Here is a 22,136-nt window from a genome sequence, read left to right as displayed (position 1 = left end):
ATAATGACATTTTGAGGCCGTTCCTCCCAAATTTGTCCAATTCCACCAGTATTTCTATTTCCTGCTAAACGAATATTGACCCTTGACCCTTACGCACAGAGATTCTTCCAGATTCTCTGAATCTTTTGATGATATTATGCACTGCAGATGATATGTTCAAACTCTTTGCAATTTTACATTGTCGAACTCCTTTCTGATATCGCTCCACTATTTGTCGGCGCAGAATTAGGGGGATTGGTGATCCTCTTCCCATCTTTACTTCTGAGAGCCGCTGCCACTCCAAGATGCTCTTTTTATACCCAGTCATGTTAATGACCTATTGCCAATTGACCTAATGAGTTGCAATTTGGTCCTCCTTTTTTGTACCTTTAACTTTTCCAGCCTCTTATTGAGATGTCATGAAATTTCAAAATGTCTCACTTTCAGCATTTGATCCTGTATGTTGTCTGTGTTCTATTGTGAATACAATATCAGTGTTTGAGATTTGTAAATTATTGCATTCCGTTTTTATTTACAATTTGCACTTTGTCCCAACTTTTTTGGAATTTGGTTGTAGTATGGGGAGTCAGATATGGGATGTTAAGGATGTGGTTGCTGATGACAGGTGTGTGTGTGTGTGTGTGTGTGTGTGTTCGTTCAGTAACCGGTTTGTACCGGAACAGATGCAGGCTTACAAAGTGCAGTTACTATTAGTCCCACTACTACTGCTGCTAGTATTATTAGTAATAATAGTAGTAGTAATAATAATAATACCCACACGCAGCATGGTTAGCATGATGCTACATTCACTACAGTGCTGATAATGACATTTTGAGGCTGTTCCTCCCAAATTTGTCCAATTCCACCGGTATTTCTATTTCCTGCTAAACGAATATTTATTCAGGAGCTGGTAGACATGCTGTAATTGGGTTTTTCTGAGGTGTCTTTGTGTGCTGTGAATGACTAGGAAGTTATAGAGCATCGAAATGTGAGCAGACCAGCACGAACAGCTTCAAACCGGTTTCAGCAGCGCCGCTACAAAAGCGGCTCCAGCACACTGCCTCAGCACACACACACACAGGCAGGACACAGCTGGCATGATCCAGCTGATTAAAAGTGTATTTTCGACTGTTTTTTATTTTGTCATTCATCCAAAATGTCCTGATATTACTTTTCGGTTCTGTATCCGTCCAGAGAGGGAGTTCAGCATCATTACATCACTGACTGGCTGCACATCCCTGGGTAAGCCTTCATTCCTCAAACTTTCATTTTCAATCCTGTTCCTGGTTGCTGTAAAAGAATCATCCATATTTTCTCTTTTGCATGGTTGCTATTTTCATTTACGGATTTTTTTTTTATATTTTTTAAAAAAAATCTCAAATGTATTGTGCTGTTGATGTGTGTGTTTACACATTTCTGACATCCTGTTTTTAAATAGAAAAAAAAAAAAGTTAGTGCATCATTCAAGTTGGCCTCATTCAGAATCCCAGTGTGACCAAAACAGCACCATAATAAGCACAGGTACAGTAAATTTAGTGCACTGGACAGGGTTAAGAAGATATATATAGGGCATTATTTCATATCCTATTAGAGTCCTTAGGCACATACGAAGAGCAAGATGCCTTCAAAGCTAATGCATCATTAATTTTTTCTCTAATTTTAATAATAATTAAACAGTAATAAATGAGGGCAGGGCGGCACGGTGGTGTAGTGGTTAGCGCTGTCGCCTCACAGCAAGAAGGTCCGGGTTCGAGCCCCGGGGCTGGCGAGGGCCTTTCTGTGTGGAGTTTGCATGTTCTCCCCGTGTCCGCGTGGGTTTCCTCCGGGTGCTCCGATTTCCCCGACAGTCCAAAGACATGCAGGTTAGGTTAACTGGTGACTCTAAATTGACCGTAGGTGTGAATGTGAGTGTGAATGGTTGTCTGTGTCTATGCGTCAGCCCTGTGATGACCTGGCGGCTTGTCCAGGGTGTACCCCGCCTTTCGCCCATAGTCAGCTGGGATAGGCTCCAGCTTGCCTGCGACCCTGTAGAACAGGATAAAGCGGCTAGAGATAATGAGAATGATGAGAAATGAGGGCAGAACGGTGGTGTGGTGGTTAGCGCTGTCGCCTCATGGCAAGAAGGTCCGGGTTTGAGCCCCGTAGCCGGCGAGGGCCTTTCTGTGCGGAGTTTGCATGTTCTCCCCGTGTCCGCGTGGGTTTCCTCCGGGTGCTCCGGTTTCCCCCACAGTCCAAAGACATGCAGGTTAGGTTAACTGGTGACTCTAAATTGACCGTAGGTGTGAATGTGAGTGTGAATGGTTGTCTGTGTCTATGTGTCAGCCCTGTGATGACCTGGCGACTTGTCCAGGGTGTACCCCGCCTTTCGCCCGTAGTCAGCTGGGATAGGCTCCTGCGACCCTGTAGGACAGGATGAAGCAGCTAGAGATAATGAGATGACTAATAAATAAAACAAGGTAGAATAAATATTTTGTCTGATGACCCTTTGATTAAAAAACTAGAAGGGCACTTGGTAGAGCGTGTACCTTTACCAAGCCACATATTCCGATTTGTGTTAAAACGTTGTTCCTTGGCTCACTCTTACTGTACGTCCCCGAGGATTAAGTCCAGGGAATGGTGGTAACAAAGTACGCCAACTGAGAGAAGAAGAAAAAACAAAGTAGAAGGGAAACGGAAATACGTGAGTGAGTTTATTTATAAAACAAAAAAAGATAAAGGAGCACAACAAAACCCAAAAATACTCCCTGTGAAGTCAAGGTTGCGCACCTAGGGGCACCACGAAACCACTATTAACACACACACACAGCGTAATCGCTGTTATCAGAAATCAGATTTCAGTTATCCACACAGCATAACTGCTGTAATCCGACAACATCAAAAAACACACACGGAGTGATCTCTGTAATACAGGGTTAAATTTTGCACGCGCGCGCGCGCACAGCATCCACGCTGCTCTCTGGCCAACGGCCCTGTCCGTAGGTTTCCCCAGGTCTTTTAAAACAGCCGCTTCCGGTGAACAATTAAGCACTGGCGCAGCTAACCACTCTCAGCAACGGTGGAGGGTGGTACGGTACCTGGAGAGAGACAAAAAAAACCAAAACCCACCCCCAACACCACAGCCGTAACACCACCATTCTTTAAAATGTCATCAAAATCCGCTCACTATTTTTTGAATTGTGTTGAAAACATCCATCCATCCGTTATCCTTAGCCGCTTATCCTGTGCAGGGTCACGGGCAAACCAGAGCCTATCCCAGTTGACTATGGGTGAGACGCAGGGTACACCCTGGACAAGTCACCAGGTCGTTGCAGGGCTGACACACAGAGACAAACAACCATTCACACTCACATCTGCAGTCAATTTAGAAGAAGAAACCTTTATTTGTCACATGCACACTTCAAGTACAGTGAAATTCATCCTTTGCATTTAACCCATCTGAAGCAGTGAACACACGTGCGCACGCACACTCAGAGCAGTGGGCAGCCACACCAGAGCACCCCAGGATCAGTCAGGGGTTAGGTACCTTGGTCAAGGACACCTCAGCCCAAGGCTGCCCCACGTTAACCTAACTGCATGTCTTTGGATTGTGGGGGGAACCGGAGCACCCGGAGGAGAACATGCAAACTCCACACAGAAAGGCCCTCGCTGGCCGCTGGGTTTGAACCCAGAACCTTCTTGCTGTGAGGCGACCGTGCTAACCACTACACCACCAATTGGCCTAACTTGCATGTCTTTTGGACTGTGGGAGAAACCGGAGCAAACCCACACAGGGAGAACATGCAAACTCCACACAGAAAGGCCCCCGTTGGCCACTGGGCTTGAACCCAGAACCTTCTTGCTTTGAGGTGACAGTGCTAACCACTACACCACCGTGCCACCACGTTGGAAGTAGTAAAAAAAAAAATAAAAATCCTGGATCCGCATACATGTCCACATTTTACATCAAAATCTAATCATTTGTTCCTTGGCCCACAGCTCGCCTTTCCTTAAAATTTAATCAAAATCCGTTCACAGTCTTTTTAGTTACGTTTGGAACAGGCAAACAAATGGAGGTGAAAAGATGACCTTCTCCAACAGAGTTGGGGCCAGCTGCAGTTCTACTGGAGACTTTGTTGCATTTGCTTCTTATTTTTGTAGCAAAACCCAGCAGCCTTTCTTCCTATTATTATTATTATTATTATTATTATTATGTCTGAAAAGTGGTCTCTTACATACAGTAAAATGGTGCTTTCTTTACTGAAGTCATAAAATAAAAATTTATAACAAAGCTTTGTTTGCTTTGTGTCATTTATTAACAGGGCATGCGTGTCATTCTTGTGAAAGCCGACATGAGAATTTTTACTCGTTAGTAAATAAGTGCACTTGAAACAAAGTATTGGGTCATTCCATGCCAAATCAACAAGAGGTTATGCTCGACCATCTCAGATTTCAATGAAATTTTGGAGGGCTCAGAGATGCTATTAAAAGAACTTAATCCCCAAAACTTGAGCTTCCTATCACCAATAGTTTCAGAGATACAGGCATTTGAATTTTTCGATTTTTTTGTTTTTTGCTCAAAACATACATATTTCAAAGTGCAATATAATCTTTATTATGCAAGATAGAAACCTAAAATTTTGCACAGAGAGACTCAATGTCTTGTACTACAAGCTTCAACTTAGAATTTCAATGGTCATTGTATATTAGATGGTGATTTTAACAAGGAAATTAAAAAGACAAATTTGCATTTTTTGCATTTTTAACTCCTTCTGGAAGCTTGCCTGTGGCAGTAATGCTTAAACTAAGAATGTTATTCAAATCTACACAGAAATATCTACCAATTTCAGTTTTACCAAGTCTCCACTATTCCTAGTTTGTCTGTAATAGGGTTTTGAAATTCGCCGATTTCTAAAACATGCCATTTTCAGTAGCAAGAAATCCAGTGTGGGATAGCAGTTAGGAACTTGTACATTTTTTTCAGTAATCCCCAAGACCCATATTTTATATTTCCAAATTTTTGTTCTGTGCCTCTCAAGTATTTTTAAACTACAGGGGTTTAAAAAATCCATTTTCACCAAATTCTAATTTTTTTTATATATTTTCATATAACTGATATTTGAGGGTTAATAAATGCTTCAATAAGGCTCAAGTAGGTTAGGAGACATGTTTCTTCCTCAATTTTAAATACAATTTCAATTAATGCTCAGTATTAATTCTTTGTAAATTGATTTTAATCTAAGACTGTGTGACATTAGCAATCCATGACCAGCTATTGTGTACCAGTCAACAGCCAGCCTTATCAATATCAACACAGCACAATAGGTGACCTTTGATACCAGAACAGGTGGCTCATATCTTATAGTTTGAGTCTGTAAACTGCGTACTTGTTCAGATAACATTTATATTGCTTGGATTATATTAAATGCATTGTAATACAGAGCACTGAGAAAATGTACCAATGTTATTAACTGAATGTGTTTCTTTGCAAGGATTGGATATTTTGAATAGTTGACTAGGCAATTTAATTGTAGTTGCTTTCAATTTGAGATCAGTATAAATGAGTTTGTTCTTAGACATCTAGAAATGGCTGAACTTCCTCCCTGTTCTATAGGAATTGGACTAAAGAAAGATTCTGACTGCCATAAACTAACATACAACAGAAAGTGTAAGTTAAATACACTCTCTCCGTATAGTTTGGAGCAAATTTCATTAATTAACTAGACAGGGACACTCTAACGAGTGCAAACCCCGCCTTTTCCCTATTAAAATACATTGGGCGAAAATTTCGAAGTTCTGCCATGACCTTGACCTTTGACCTCCAAAATTTAATGGTTTCCTTCCTGGGTGATTGGCAACACGTACAAAATTTGGTCCAAATCGATCCATTGGTTCTTGAGATATCTTGCAGACAGACAGACAGACAGATACACACACACACACACACACAGACTGACGCAGGTGAAAATAATAACCCCTCCGACTACTGTCGGTGGGGTTAATAAAATAAACCCCTGTAGTTTAAAAATACTTGAGAGGCACAGAACAAAAATTTGGAAATATAAAATATGGGTCTTGGGGATTACTGAAAAAAATGTACAAGTTCCTAACTGCTATCCCACATTGGATTTCTTGCTACTGAAAATGGCATGTTTTAGAAATCGGCGAATTTCAAAACCCTATTACAGACAAACTAGGAATAGTGGAGACTTGGTAAAACTGAAATTGGTAGATATTTCTGTGTAGATTTGAATAACATTCTTAGTTTAAGCATTACTGCCACAGGCAAGCTTCCAGAATGAGTTAAAAATGCAAATTTGTCTTTTTAATTTCCTTGTTAAAATCATCTAATATACAATGACCATTGAAATTCTAAGTTGAAGCTTGTAGTACAAGACATTGAGTCTCTCTGTGCAAAATTTTAGGTTTCTATCTTGCATAATAAAGATTATATTGCACTTTGAAATATGTATGTTTTGAGCAAAATGCAAAAAAATCGAAAAATTCAAATGCCTGTATCTCTGAAACCGTTGGAGATAGGAGGCTCAAATATTGGGGATTAACTTCTTTTAATAGTATCTCTGAGCCCTCCAAATTTCATTGAAATCTGAGATGGTCGAGCATAAATTTGTCAGATATTTGTTGATTTGGCATGGAATGACCCTATTGGTTGGTTTATATAATGTCTTTTTCTCCTCTGTCTTTACAGGGTCTCTTTGAAGAACATAGCATCTAAGAATGAGTCTTCAGAGCACTAAGAAAGCCATGGATGGAGGCTGGGGCTGGGTTGTTGTGGTGGCCTCGTTCATAGCCATGGTTCTCGCCTATGGGTCGCCCCTGTCTGTTGGAGTGCTCTATCCTGAGTGGCTCAATGCCTTCCAAGCGAGTAAGGGGATGACTGCATGGGTGGGTTCTCTCGTCTCTGGGGTCGGCCTCATTGCCAGTAAGTTGAACATCGTTTGTGGATTCTACATTAAAATGTAACTGGTAAACTGCAGCAGAAGTTTATCCAGGTCACAGTATGAACGGATCCGTAGGAAAAGAGAGCCATTCAACAGCCAGTCATAAGAAGGCTGAAATTGCAATAAAAAGAATGTATACTCCTTTGAAATCTCAGCCAATAATTATTCACCGAGTAGGCGTGTGCTCCCTTGAGGCTGATCGCATACTCGGCACATAGTTTCATATCATAGCTAAAGTAATTAACTGGAAATTTCTTTCCGTGATCCAGGTTAAACACGTGCGTTGAACTCAGAATACCTTTCAGATCAGGTGGCTAGTATTAACACCGAATGTTAGATACAGCAACGCACCTTGATGAGGAGCTGTGGTTCTCAGACAGGGATCCTTCTGGTGCTGGAACGTTCAGGAATAAAAAAGCTACATGGCTCAAAAAAAAAAAAATAGACAGGATATTATTGTACACATTTGAATAATGAGTCTAAAATTTGAATAGTTGGCTTTTGTTCATGAAATAAATCTGTATTGAAGGGTCCCTGAAATTTATTTTACAAAAAGCTTCAGAGCTACTGCCTTAGAAAGCAGGTTTTTTTCTAGAAAAATTTAGTATGAGGGCGCTCACCATGGCGAGGGAGCGAAGCGGGGGGGGGGGGATGGTGCCGGTTGTCCCCCCCCGCCGTGCAAAGCCTTTGAAAAATGCTCCAATGGGACATTCTGAGGCTATCTGAGAGGGAAATTTTAACAAATTGTCTGTCAACATTGAAAAAGAAAGAAGTAATCTTCTTCTGCCCCAGACAGTCTTTGGCTTTCTTCCGTTTCGTACCACGGGATGACATCTTTAAATGCCCAAGTGTCAACAAAAACAACTCGCAAACTACTACTGTCAAAAGCTCCCGCGCTGGTGGGTGAAAGGTCATTCAGTCTCGAGAAATCTCGCTCTACAAGTCAGCTGACCTTGTATGTAACCCATGTCAAATCTCGCGAGAGCAGCCGCAACAAGTAAACAACTAAACAACATGGCGCCTCAGTCTGGAAAACGCCAATTCGGATTGTTTTTGCACCGTCTGGCGGTGTATCTACTATGATTGGAATATTTTTGGAGCAATTATAACGTATTTGATGATCAGACACATTGTCACGTAGTGTTGCTGGGATGTTTTCACGGAGTCGGTAAGGGGGCGCACGCCGAGAGTAAGAGGGCGCAGCGCCCCTGTTCCCCCGTTTAGACGAAAGCCTGGAAAGCATAAAGCAGACATAAGTAGTCCTATCCACAGACTCAATACTCAATAACTAGCCCTGATAAGTCATTTTTAAACCATGTATTTGTTTATACTGGCAACGGAAAACGAAGAAATGACAGATTGGATGTTAGTGTTCTCAATCCCTTTGAAATGATGAGGCCTGACCTGACCTTGTCAGTATTGTCAGCAGGTGTTCTTATTAAACAAGCAATAAGATATGTGAAATAAAGTGTAACGTGTAAATACTGTACATATCACACTACTGGTGAGCTAAATGGTTTTTGAAGCACCATTTGGCCGTTATTGTTGTTAGCCGAAAATATCGTTGCACGGATTTACTCCTTTTGAGCCAATTTGTGTAACTGTTCAGTTTATCATATACTATAAAGCATTGCTTTTTTATGATCATCTCCGTAGTGCTGTGTTTAATAGGATGACATTCATCTTTTTTTGCGCAGGTCCCATCTGCAGTGTCTGTGTGGTAAACTTCGGAGCCAGGCCTGTGACCATCTTCAGTGGAGTAATGATCTCTGGAGGCCTAATGCTTAGCGCTTTTGCCCCCAACATCCCCTTCCTCATGTTTTCCTACGGCATAGTCGTCGGTATGTCCTGTGTTTATGTTTGCAGTTGAAATCTCTCACCTGGGAGTAAAATTAGGTCGGTATACTAATAATGGCAGTAGGGTTTAGGGTTCTGTGATTATCCTGCAAGGAACATTTAAACAGTTGCAGGGCTCAACATTAACTTTTTAATCCCGCTCATCCAGTCAGACAAGCAGCAAGATTTTTCACTTGTCCTGACCATAACCTTTTTATTACTATGCATTTACTAGGTCGATGAAAGGAAAGTGGTTAACAAAGTTTTTATCAAAAAAGCAGGTATAGTTATGATGTATAATTTTTCAATAAAACTTAAAATTTAACTGTAACAATAAACAAAAACTATCCACTGTCCCATTATGGTGCATGATTTTATGGCTGAGGACTGCAGTTGTCGTGAATAGTTTTGCACTCCGGTTTCCATCAATGAATAGTTTATAACTTCAGCAAAACAGACTTCATGTTAAAACAGTTTAAAAATATTATAATCTGGGATAGGCTCCAGCTTGCCTGTGACCCTGTAAAAGGATAAAGCGGCTAGAGATAATGAGATGAGATGAGACGTTGTCTGCCATCACCCAAATGAGGATGGGTTCCCTTTTGAGTCTGGTTCCTCTCGAGGTTTTTTCCTCATGTCGTCCGAGGGAGTTTTTCCTTGCCACCGTTGCCACAGGCTCGCTCATTGGGGATAGATTAGGGATAAAATTAGCTCATGTTAAAGTCATTAAAGTGTATATCACGGGTAAATTCAGGAGCAAGATCAATGCAATTCTCCTATTTTATATTAAACTTTGGTCAAATATCTGTAACATTCTGCATTCTCTGCAATTTTTTTGCCTTGCGCAATACCAGAAAAATTCAGTTGAAATCAAGCCATTTGAGGTGAATTGGTCCGCCTCTGAAAAAACTTGGCATTTGGATTTCCCGGGAAACGTTGATTTTCGTGACGTCATCTGCGGGACGCCTCCCTCTGAATCCTACGTCAGCGCTGGTTTGTTTATGAGAAAACGACCTGGTGGTTTTCTGCAAATTTCTTCAACGTTATCACGTAATTATTAAAATGGTTAACAGATGTATCGTAGGAGGGTGTAGCAGCACCAATCTTGATGGGATTAGTACTCATCGTTTCCCAAAAGACCGGACAATGAGAGAGAAATGGGAGCGCTTGGTCTACACAGGCTGTGCACTGAAACCGTGCAAAGCTCGCGCAGCCTGCTGGCGCTTCCGCAGGTGACGTCACGAATCTGGCTCCAGACTCCCTTGGGATTTTTCCAGACGCGTTTTGTTATGTTATTTTTTTCTGCTGTAGACAGATGGCCTTGTGCAAAATTACCCTTCTGGAGGAGTGTGTAAAGGGACATACTTTCATATAAAAAAACCCCACAAAATTGGTCCAGAATATGCACTTTAAAATTCTGTGAAGCTGCTTTGCAACAATGTCTATTGCTAAAAGCGCTATTAAAAATAAACTTGACTTGACGTGTTGTTCTAACCCATCACCTGATCTGCAGTTTAAAGAATCAGACTCACCCAAATTCAGAGCTTCTGGAGGAAATAAAGTTCAAGCTTGATTAATCCAGTAAAACTTGAAGTATAAATTAATTTAAAGAAATGAAACTGAAAGAAAACAAGTTGGACATAAGGGGGACAGAATCATGTTGTGTATGAATATGAACCGTGAGTGAGTTCAGTACTGTCGTAAAATTCCCACAAAATATTTTACGATAACGTGTTAATGTGAACCATACAAAAGAAAAATGCAGTGAATGTCCAAATGAAATGAAGATTCACCACAGATATTTATTTTATTGAGGTATTTGATGACCATTTCTCTGCTTTCAATGAAGTCTAATATGACACTGTAATTTGATATTACAATGTGGTTATTTTTATATGCGCACCTGCTGTACTCGGCTTCCCCGGAATTTCGTAAACAAGAACATGGCTAGATCACTGAGGGGATTGAAATAGGTTTGTTGGAACTTTATTGATGCAACTCTGGAATACTTACTCTTAAATATTTTTTTTGTTGATTTTCAACAGCCCCTAAAAGCTGTTGTCCCTAAAAGATAAAAAAGCATAAAGTGTCATTACTATATTTTCTGGGGCGGTTATATGTAATACTTTGAGTAATTTTCTCTTCTAGTCTGTAAAACAAATTAGATCAGTCTACATGTAGAAAATGTGACAAAATATGTAGACTACTTATACTATTTATGTAAACTGCATATTACTATTATTTAACTCATTTTTAATATTCTACTGCAACCAACTTTAAGCAAGTTCAAGGAGTTTGTCCTTATGTAGCTGGCGAGTACAGTGGTGCTTGAAAGTTTGTGAACCTTTTAGAATTTTCTATATTTCTGCATAAATATGACCTAAAACATCATCAGATTTTCACACAAGTCCTAAAAGTAGATACAGAGAACCCAGTTAAACAAATGAGACAAAAATATTATACTTGATCATTTATTTATTGAGGAAAATGATCCAATATTACATATCTGTGAGTGGCAAAAGTATGTGAACCTTTGCTTTCAATATCTGGTGTGACCCCCTTGTACAGCAATAACTGCAACTAAACGTTTGCGGTAACTGTTGATCAGTCCTGCACACCGGCTTGGAGGAATTTTAGCCCATTCCTCCATACAGAACAGCTTCAACTCTGGGATGTTGGTGGGTTTCCTCACATGAACTGCTCGCTTCAGGTTCTTCCACAACATTTCCATTGGATTAAGGTCAGGACTTTGACTTGGCCATTCCAAAACATTAACTTTATTCTTCTTTAACCATTTTTGGTAGAATGACTTGTGTGCTTAGGGTCATTGTCTTGCTGCATGACCCACCTTTTCTTGAGATTCAGTTCATGGACAGATGTCCTGACATTTTCCTTTAGAATTTGCTGGTATAATTCAGAATTCATTGTTCCATTAATGATGGCAAGCCGCCCTGGCCCAGATGCAGCAAAACAGGCCCAAACCATGATACTCCCACCACCATGTTTCACAGATGGGATAAGGTTCTTATGCTGGAATGCAGTGTTTTCCTTTCTCCAAACATAACACTCCTTATTTAAACCAAAAAGTTCTAGTTTGGTCTCATCCATCCACAAAACATTTTTCCAATAGCCTTCTGGCTTCTCCATGTGATCTTTAGCAAACCAGATGAGCAGCAATGTTCTTTTTGGAGAGCACTGGATTTCTCCTTGCAACCCTGCAATGCACACCATTGTTGTTCAGTGTTCTCCTGATGGTGGACTCATGAACATTAACCAATGTGAGAGAGGCCTTCAGTTGCTTAGAAGTTACCGTGCGGTCCTTTGTGACCTTGCCAACTATTACACGCCTTGCTCTTGGAGTGATCTTTGTTGGTCAACCACTCCTGGGGAGGGTAACAATGGTCTTGAATTTCCTCCATTTGTACACAATCTGTCTGATTGTGGATTGGTGGAGTCCAAACTCTTTAGAGATGGTTTTGTAACCTTTTCCAGCCTGATGAGCATCAACAACACTTTTTCTGAGGTCCTCAGAAATCTCTTTTGTTCATGCCATGATACACTTCCCCAAACATGTGTTGTGAAGATCAGACTTTGATAGATCTCTGTTCTTTAAATAAAACAAGGATGCCCACTCACACCTGATTGTCATCCCATTGATTGAAAACACCTGACTCGAATTTCACCTTCAAATTAACTGCTAATCCTAGAGGTTCACATACTTTTGCCACTCACAGATATGTAATATTGGATCATTTTTCTCAATAAATAAATGACCAAGTATAATATTTTTATCTCATTTGTTTAACTGGGTTCTCTTTATCTACTTTTAGGACTTGTGTGAAAATCTGATGATGTTTTAGGTCATATTTATGCAGAAATATAGAAAATTCTAAAGGGTTCACAAACTTTCAAGCGCCACTGTATAAATAATCTGCACATGCGCTGTAAAAAAAAAAATACAAAAATACAAAAAAAAATAAAAAGAGACATATCTAGGGTATTTACATGAAACAGTGGGGTATTTACATAATACTTGAGTGTCTTCTAGGAAGACATGGGTGTATATGGAGGATGCAAGAAAACATTTATTATAAAGACACCAGCGTCTATCAGTAGACACAAGACGTCTTCCAAGTATTTTTGAATACCCAAGACAAGTCTTCTAAGTGTTACATTTGGGGGTATTTAAATAAGACGTATCTAAGCCCTTTTTTATTTACAGTGTGAACACATGATGCTGTTAAACTCACCTTAACACGTCTTTTACAATCGTTTACCCCACCATGGGCAATGCTAAAGTCACTGTTACAAACAGTACAGCGCGCAACACGCTAATATTTTTTTTACCACTATTAGGTAAGGGGACGCTTTCATGTAGTCTGAGGTGAAGTGGGTTTTGTATTTTTGTTTCTGGGGCACTCTGCCATGACACTCCTGTATACACTGAATTGATGGGCTCTCGGTCCTGGAGAGAAGATGTAAAGCCCTTCCACACCGAACACTGATTGGTCTACTTGGCAAGACAGAGCAAACAGGATGCTCTCTCGCTCTTGCTCGCTTGCTCTAGATTCCGGCATATTGTATCTAATTTGTGGACATCAGTGAGCCATTATCAATATGCGGGAGGCTCCTGGGAACTTCCAGGAGAGTTGGGAATAATTCAACTTGTACCGTCGGACAGGCAGATGCAGATTTGACTTGTCCTGACCAAACATTTAGTTGTCCCGGACAGTCGGACGACCGTTAATGTCGAGCCGTGAGTTGAAGCATAGGACTTTTTTTTTTTTTTTTTAGCATTCATGCTGAAATGGACATGAATGTTGAATGAAAATGTTTAAATAAAAGAAAATTGTGTATTCAATTTGATTATAGTACCGTAAAACTTGTATTGGTTGTTGAATATATTTGAAATGGATAAAGGGTGGAAAAATGCAGAAAAGTCAGCTGACAACTGTGAAAACACGCATTCCTTTATCACCACGTTAAAGCAGGTAACTGTATAGCTTGCTAGTGGATTTATATCGTTTCCCTCTAATAGCCTTGTGCTTTCTTTTAAACAGGATTAGGCTGTGGACTCCTTTATGCTGCTACTGTGACCATCACATGCCAGTACTTTGACAAGAAGCGTGGCCTTGCTCTTGGCATTATTACTACAGGTAAACATGTTAAACGTAGTTAACACAGTGTTAATAACCATTAGCATCAAATGTGATGTCCGAGGCTTTCAGTGTTTACCTTACTTTTCATGCTTACTTTTCAGGTACAAGTACTGGAGGATTCATTTTTGCCACTGTGCAGAACGAATTAATTGAGCTTTTCAGTCTTGAAGGCTGCCTACTGCTCACTGGATCGTTAACACTGAACATTGTTGCCTGTGGTGGACTGATGAGACCATTGCACTTGCCAGCTTACTACCTCAAGCAGAGAGCTGCCCTGGTGGAGAAAGCTGAAGAGAAGCTCAGTGAAAAGTCCCTGGACCACTCCATCAAAAAGGACCTGCCTGTCACTGATCTGCTGATCACTGTGGAGAATAAAGACACTCTGGCTTCTGAAAAGGAACTACTGATTTGCTCAGTCTTGGTCGGACTGCTCAAGAAGAAGCAAAAGGCCTACATGGAGTACTTGCAGTCCATTGCTGAACAAATGAAGGACCGGGTATTTGTAGCCATGTGCTTGGCGCTGTTCCTCTACAACGTGGGGGCATTTCCTCCACTGCTCTTCCTGGAGGACATAGCCCAAAGTGAGGGTTTGATTGAGGGCATCAGTGTTATCCCTGTGGTCTCAATATATGCTATTGCAGCAGGCACTGGGAAGCTACTGCTGGGAATGGTGATGGACATCCACTGGATAAACAGCTTATATCTCTATAGCTTCACACTGGTGGGCAGTGGCATGGCACTTCTGCTAATACCTTTTATTAAGAACTACGTAGCGCTCCAGGTGCTCTCAGCAGTGCTGGGATTCTTGTCAGGGAACTGGTCCATCACACCGTACATGACCACCAAGGTGGTTGGCATAGAGCGGCTCACTGAGACCTACGGGATCTTGATGTTTTTCAGTGGATTTGGGATCATGCTGGGACCCCCAGTTGTAGGTAAGTTTTGTATTTCGTTCATTGCCATCTCCTGGTGTGCCTAATTCCAGGATAAACTTCCTCTGCTCCGTGTATCAATTTGCTGCCAAATGATTGTTCTAACAGTTCTTATTGTTGCCTGCAGGCTGGTTCTATGATTGGATGCAGTCCTATGACCTGGCCTTCTACTTCAGTGGGAGTTGCGTGCTGTTGGGTGGAGTGCAATTACTGCTCTCTGTGCTGTCCTGCTGGGACAAAACCCACGACTCATCTGCCAAACCCGAAGAAGAGTACACTCATAACTGTGACAGTGTGGCTGCCTTAGCCTAAAGATGGATGGACCATTTTTCTTTGCCCATGATTTACCTGCTGAGGCCTGAAGCCTGAGGGTGAACCTGAAGATGTTTCTGGATGATTTCTGGACTTTCCGATGATCCAGTATGCCTTAGTGTTACCGTAGTTGATGTTTGAAGTTTTGCCATCTGGTGCTTCAGTTGTTGTTCTGAAAACACCATGTTAAACCAAAGTACTCAAACTTGTCCAGTCCTCAGTGGTTATTTCCCAGCCTTGTTGTACGAGGCTCCAGGGTACGGTGGCAATTTTTCAGTTAAAAAAAAGAAAGAAGTCTATTTCTTAATAATTGATGCTGTCTGTTTTTTTCTTGAAATGCATGTCCATGCATTGTGTTTCTTATGCCGTTATGACACTCATTCAAGACAAGGTGCAAATGTGACATGGTTATGATGATGATTTTTTTTTTTTTACACACACAGATGCAATACTATACCACATTCTGGTTCCTCAGTAATGACATCTTGACTTCTGTTGTTAGTTGCTGCTGGTGGTGTGAATGTTGTACCAAAGTTATTTGATTTTCTTTGTCTTGGACAAAGGGTTAAGTCGACAATCTCATGCCACAAACTCTAAACCCAGACTGTCTTTGTGCTGCTCAAGTTGTCCTTTCCCAAATACTGTAGTGTTGGCCTTTGATATCAGGAGAACAGCTTGTTTCAACAAGGTGGCTAATCTGACTCAAAAACTGTTCAGTTGTTTGACGTGTGGCTGAATATGTGTTTGTTTTAAGCATTTTAATATACTGTAAGCAATACGTAGACAATTTATTAGTTTCTTTCTATTTGTATACACTAACACATCTAGGCTGTGGTATTTTTATATGCAATGAAGCAGGATGCTGAAGTTGATTTCTGTATTTAATTTTAATTTTTTTAGATGAAGAAGTGTTATTTTACTTGAATTGCCAGGATATGATGATATAATGTAAAAAAAAAAAAAAAAAGACAAATATGATCTTTGGTTAAATATGACCAGATTTTTTTTTTTTACATTATTTTTTTTAAACAGAAATAAACTAAGCTTGATAAAGTAGTTGTCAGTATCAACGTGGTAAAGTACAATTTCTAACACATGATGATGTATGATGTGGTGATATTGATCATAACATACAAGTTCAGAAGGTCTCTCGTCTCGTCTTCTTCCGCTTATCCAGGACCGGGTCGCGGAGGCAGCAGTCTAAGCATGGAAGCCCAAACTTCCCTTTCCCCAGACACCTCGGCCAGCTCCTCGGGAAGAACACCGAGGCGTTCCCAGGCCAGCCGAGAGACATAGTCCCTCCAGCGTGTCCTGGGTCTTCCCCGGGGCCTCCTCCCGGGGGGACATGCCTGGAACACCTCCCCAGGGAGGCGTCCAGGAGGCATCCGAAAAAGATGCCCGAGCCACCTCAGCTGGTTCCTCTCGATGTGGAGGAGCAGCGGCTCTACTCCGAGCTCCTCCCGAGTGACTGTGCTTCTCACCCTATCTCTAAGGGAGCGCCCAGCCACCCTGCGAAGGAAACTCATTTCAGCCGCTTGTATCCGCGATCTTGTTCTTTCTGTCATTACCCAAAGCTCATGACCATAGGTGAGAGTCGGAACGTAGATCGACCGGTAAATTGAGAGCTTCGCCTTTTGGCTCAGCTCCTTCTTCACCACGACGGACCGGTAAAGCGACCGCATCACTGCGGAGGCTGCACCGATCCGCCTGTCGATCTCACGCTCCATCCTTCCCTCACTCGTGAACAAGATCCCGAGATACTTAAACTCCTCCACTTGAGGCAGGACTTCTCCACCAACCTGGAGAGGGCAAGCCACCCTTTTCCGGTCGAGAACCATGGCCTCGGACTTGGAGGTGCTGATTCTCATCCCAGCCGCTTCACACTCGACTGCAAACCGCCCCAGTGCATGCTGAAGGTCCTGGTTTGAAGAAGCCAACAGGACAACATCATCCGCAAAAAGCAGAGATGAAATCCTGTGGTTCCCAAACAGGATTCCTTCCGGCCCCTGGCTGCGCCTAGAAATTCTGTCCATAAAAATTATGAACAGAACCGGTGACAAAGGGCAGCCCTGACGGAGTCCAACATGCACTGGGAACAGGTCTGACTTACTGCCGGCAATGCAAACCAGACTCCTGCTCCGTTCGTACAGGGACCGGACAGCCCTTAGCAAAGAGCCCCGAACCCCATACTCCCGAAGCACCCCCCACAGAATACCACGGGGGACACGGTCGAATGCCTTCTCCAGATCCACAAAGCACATGTGGACTGGTTGGGCAAACTCCCATGAACCCTCGAGCACCCTATGAAGGGTATAGAGCTGGTCCAGTGTTCCGCGACCAGGACGAAAACCGCATTGTTCCTCCTGGATCCGAGGTTCGACTATCGGTCGAATTCTCCTCTCCAGTACCCTGGAGTAAACTTTCCCTGGGAGGCTGAGAAGTGTGATTCCCCTATAATTGGAGCACACTCTCCGGTCCCCTTTCTTAAAAAGAGGGACCACCACCCCAGTCTGCCACTCCAGAGGCACTGTCCCCGACCGCCACGCGATGTTGCAGAGGCGTGTCAACCAAGACAGCCCCACAACATCCAGAGACTTGAGATACTCAGGGCGGATCTCATCCACCCCCGGTGCCTTGCCACCGAGGAGCTTGCAAACCACCTCAGTGACTTCGGCTTGGGTAATGGACGAGTCCACCTCTGAGTCATCAGCCTCAGTCTCCTCAGTGGAAGACATGACGGTGGGATTGAGGAGATCCTCAAAGTATTCCTTCCACCGCCCGACAATGTCCCCAGTCGAGGTCAACAGCTCCCCACCCGCACTGTAAACAGTGTTGGCAGAGTACTGCTTCCCCCTCCTGAGGCGCCGGACGGTTTGCCAGAATTTCTTCGAGGCCGACCGATAGTCCTTCTCCATGGCCTCCCCGAACTCCTCCCAGTTCCGAGTTTTTGCCTCCGCAACTGCCCGAGCTGCAGCACGCCTGGCCTGCCGATACCCGTCGGCTGCCTCAGGAGTCCTGGAGGTCAACATGGCCCGATAGGACTCCTTCTTCAGCTTGACGGCATCCCTTACTTCCGGTGTCCACCACCGGGTTCGGGGATTGCCGCCACGACAGGCACCGGAGACCTTGCGGCCACAGCTCCGAACAGCTGCGTCCACAATGGAGGTAGAGAACATGGTCCACTCAGACTCAATGTCCCCCGCCTCCCTCGGAAGCTGGGAAAAGCTCTCCCGGAGGTGGGAGTTAAAGACCTCCCCAACAGAGTGCTCGGCCAGACGTTCCCAGCAGACCCTCACCATACGTTTGGGCCTGCCAGGTCTGTCCAGCTTCCTCCTCCGCCAGCGGATCCAACTCACCACCAGGTGGTGATCAGTTGACAACTCAGCCCCTCTCTTCACCCGAGTGTCCAAGACATAGGGTCGGAGATCAGATGACACGACTACAAAGTCGATCATCGACCTCCGACCTAAGGTGTCCTGGTGCCACGTGCACTTATGGACACCCCTATGCTCGAACATGGTGTTCGTTATGGACAAACTGTGACTAGCACAGAAGTCCAATAACAAAACACCACTCGGGTTCAGATCGGGGAGGCCGTTCCTCCCAACCACGCCCCTCCAGGTGTCACTGTCATCGCCCACGTGAGCATTGAAGTCCCCCAGTAGCACAATGGAGTCCCCAGTCTGAGCACCCCTCAGTACCTCTCCCAGGGACTCCAAGAAGGCCGGATACTCTATACTGCTATTTGGCCCGTAGGCACAAACAACAGCAAGAGCCCTCTCCCCAATCCGAAGGCGCAGAGAGGCGACCCTCTCGTTCACTGGGGTAAACTCCAACACATGGCGGCTGAGCTGGGGAGCTATAAGGAAGCCCACACCAGCCCGCCGCCGCTCACCATGGGCGACTCCAGAGAAGTGGAAAGTCCAGCCCCTCTCGAGGAGCTGGGTTCCAGAGCCCAAGCTGTGCGTGGAGGTGAGCCCGACTATCTCTAGCCGGTACCTCTCAACCTCCCGCACAAGCTCAGGCTCCTTCCCCCCCAGCGAAGTGACATTCCATGTCCCAACAGCCAGCCGCTGTGTCCGGGGGTCAGGTCGTCGAGGCCCCTGCCTTCGACTGCCACCCAATCCACACTGCACCAAACCCCTACTGCTACCTCTGTGGGTGGTGAACCCACAGGAGGTCGGGCCCACGTCGCCTCTTCGGGCTGAGCCCGGCCGGGCCCCATGGGCAAAGGCCCGACCACCAAGCGCTCGCATACGAGCCCCAACCCCGGGCCTGGCTCCAGGGTGGGGCCCCGGCTGCGTCCTACCGGGCGACGTCACGGTCCTGGATTTTTTCTCCATAGGGGTTTTTTGGTGAACTGCTCTTGGTCTGGCCTGTCACCTAGGACCTGTCTGCCTTGGGAAACCCTAACAGGGGCATAATGCCCCCGACAACATAGCTCCTAGGATCATTCAAGCACACAAACCCCTCCACCACAATAAGGTGGCAGTTCTAGGAGGGGAAGTTCAGAAGGTGTTGATTAATTTTCTAGAACAGCAGTTCTGACAGTAGTGTCGGTTGCAGTCCTTGGCAAGGCACATCGCAGGTTGATATTAACGCACTCTTTCTAATACGTTATTTCGATAGCGATAACGTTCACAGATCTGCTTTAGACAATTCGTGTCTAATAATGAACAGATTTTTTTTCTTTAAATACTGTTACTCATCAAAGAAAAAGGTATAATCATTGTGGAGAAGCTTTCTTTAAGGAGTTAGTTATTTAACACTTCCTCTATACAAGGAGTCTCAGCAGTCAGCAATAAGTTTCCCACCATAACTTTTGGGACTTTGTACTTTATAGTTTCTTAGTAACAAGACGAGCAACATTTTCGATCATATTAATTTCAAGCGAGGGGAAAAAAAAAAGAGACTGGTAAAATGGATGACTGTTTATGGGTGCAGTAATATAAGTACAGTAATAATAGGAACCACATACGTGCCACAGCATTAAATATAACGATAAATTGATTTTAAAAAGTATGCCATGTTATTTAAACAAACAAACAAACAAAATCACTGGTAAACTGCTGAGGTATGGGAAATCATTCATACTACCCCTTTGTTGATTAGTTTCCTGTGAAAGCATGCCTTGTCGTGTTTTAATTTTTTATTTCTTACGAATTTCACTGTCTGGGAGTTCTGTTTAAATCTCCTACAGAAGGCACCTTTGATAGTGCCATTTTTATAGTCCTGTTCAAACTGTAATCCTGTCAAGTATTGTTTTATCATGTCCAGTTGTAAAGCAATACTGTACCTGGCTCTGATTAGCTCGTTCTCATCAGTGGTAATATAAGTACTATAAAAGTATATTACCGTTCAAAAGTTTGGGGTCACCTTTGAAATGTCCTTATTTTTGAAAGAAAAGCACTGTTCTTTTCAATGAAGATCACTTTAAACTAATCAGAAATCCACTCTATACATTGCTAATGTGGTAAATGACTATTCTAGCTGCAAATGTCTGGTTTTTGGTGCAATATCTCCATAGGTGTATAGAGGCCCATTTCCAGCAACTCTCACTCCAGTGTTCTAATGGTACAATGTGTTGCTCATTGCCTCAGAAGGCTAATGGATGATTAGAAAACCCTTGTACAATCATGTTAGCACAGCTGAAAACAGTTGAGCTCTTTAGAGAAGCTATAAAACTGACCTTCATTTGAGCAGATTGAGTTTCTGGAGCATCACATTTGTGGGGTCGATTAAATGCTCAAAATGGCCAGAAAAATGTCTCGACTATATTTTCTATTCATTTTACAACTTATGGTGGTAAATAAAAGTGTGACTTTTCATGGAAAACACAAAATTGTCTGGGTGACCCCAAACTTTTGAACGGTAGTGTATACTCCTCGATATAAAAAGATTTCAACAGATACATGACTGTCTGCCTCCTGAACACTACATGAAGACAAGATTTTCATTTATCTCCTGCAGCAGCATTACAGAAAGCAGAAAAAGTCGAGACTATTTCTGTGTGTCTTTGAGATCATTCCACCAATATCCTGTGTTTCAGTCTTTCCATTGGTCCATACAATGGTGCTTGAGAGTTTGTGAACCCTTTAGAATTTTCTGTATTTCTGTGTAAGTATGACCTAAAACATCAGATTTTCACACAAGTCCTAAAAGAAAATAAAGAGAATCCAGTTAAACAAATGAGACAAAAATATTATACTTGGTCATTTATTTATTGAGGAAAATGATCCAATATTACATATGTGAGTGGCAAAAGTATGTGAACCTCTAGGATTAGCAGTAGAGGTCTGCGCGGGTCGGATTTTTCAGTCCCGCCCGCGTCCGCCTGCAAAGAATTATGATTTTCAGTCCCGCTCCCGCCCGCGCCCACAAAAAAATTATGATTTTCAGTCCCGCCCCCGCCCGCAAATCCCGCATGATGCAGACGTTCGCGTTATTTCTCAGGAAAGTTCTTGTCTTGGGGCGGCACGGTGGTGTAGTGGTTAGCGCTGTCGCCTCACAGCAAGAAGGTCCTGGGTTCGAGCCCCGGGGCCGGCGAGGGCCTTTCTGTGCGGAGTTTGCATGTTCTCCCCGTGTCCGCGTGGGTTTCCTCCGGGTGCTCCGGTTTCCCCCACAGTCCAAAGACATGCAGGTTAGGTTAACTGGTGACTCTAAATTGACCGTAGGTGTGAGTGTGAATGGTTGTGTGTCTATGTGTCAGCCCTGTGATGACCTGGCGACTTGTCCAGGGTGTACCCCGCCTCTCGCCCGTAGTCAGCTGGGATAGGCTCCAGCTTGCCTGCGACCCTGTAGAACAGGATAAAGCAGCTAGAGATAATGAGATGAGATCTACAGCTCACGTTTGTTATTGTTTGCCTTGTTTCTGAATTCAGCATGTAGTATCTCTAATAATAATAATTAGTGCTAACAAACGATTAAAATATTTAATTGCAAATCACACATTTTTATCACATGAGAAACCATTGCCATTC

At 43.2% G+C, this 22,136-nt stretch overlaps 1 protein-coding gene across 1 annotated transcript; it reads left to right on the top strand.

Moving 5' to 3' along the window:
- The first annotated feature begins 1,036 nt into the window (after positions 1 to 1,036).
- Positions 1,037 to 16,057, top strand: slc16a9b (solute carrier family 16 member 9b). The gene is made up of 6 exons (XM_060938909.1): positions 1,037 to 1,221; positions 6,665 to 6,898; positions 8,615 to 8,758; positions 13,814 to 13,909; positions 14,014 to 14,847; positions 14,972 to 16,057. The coding sequence occupies exons 2-6, from the start codon at positions 6,694 to 6,696 to the stop codon at positions 15,154 to 15,156; spliced, it is 1,464 nt and encodes a 487-aa protein (XP_060794892.1). The 5' UTR covers positions 1,037 to 1,221; positions 6,665 to 6,693; the 3' UTR covers positions 15,157 to 16,057.
- Positions 16,058 to 22,136: the final 6,079 nt, after the last annotated feature.

This window comes from Neoarius graeffei, chromosome 14 (assembly GCF_027579695.1).
Source record: "Neoarius graeffei isolate fNeoGra1 chromosome 14, fNeoGra1.pri, whole genome shotgun sequence".
Classification (NCBI taxonomy): Eukaryota; Metazoa; Chordata; class Actinopteri; order Siluriformes; family Ariidae; genus Neoarius; species Neoarius graeffei.
Note: the sequence above shows the minus strand (reverse complement) of the source record. Positions and strands in the feature narration are given on the sequence as shown.

Excerpts from the sequence above, each read along its gene's own strand:
- slc16a9b (XM_060938909.1), top strand. The coding sequence starts at position 6,694 with ATGAGTCTTCAGAGCACTAAGAAAGCCATGGATGGAGGCTGGGGCTGG. Across the intron at positions 8,759-13,813 it reads TTCCTACGGCATAGTCGTCG|GATTAGGCTGTGGACTCCTT; the intron begins GTATGTCCTGTG and ends TCTTTTAAACAG. Across the intron at positions 14,848-14,971 it reads GCTGGGACCCCCAGTTGTAG|GCTGGTTCTATGATTGGATG; the intron begins GTAAGTTTTGTA and ends TGTTGCCTGCAG.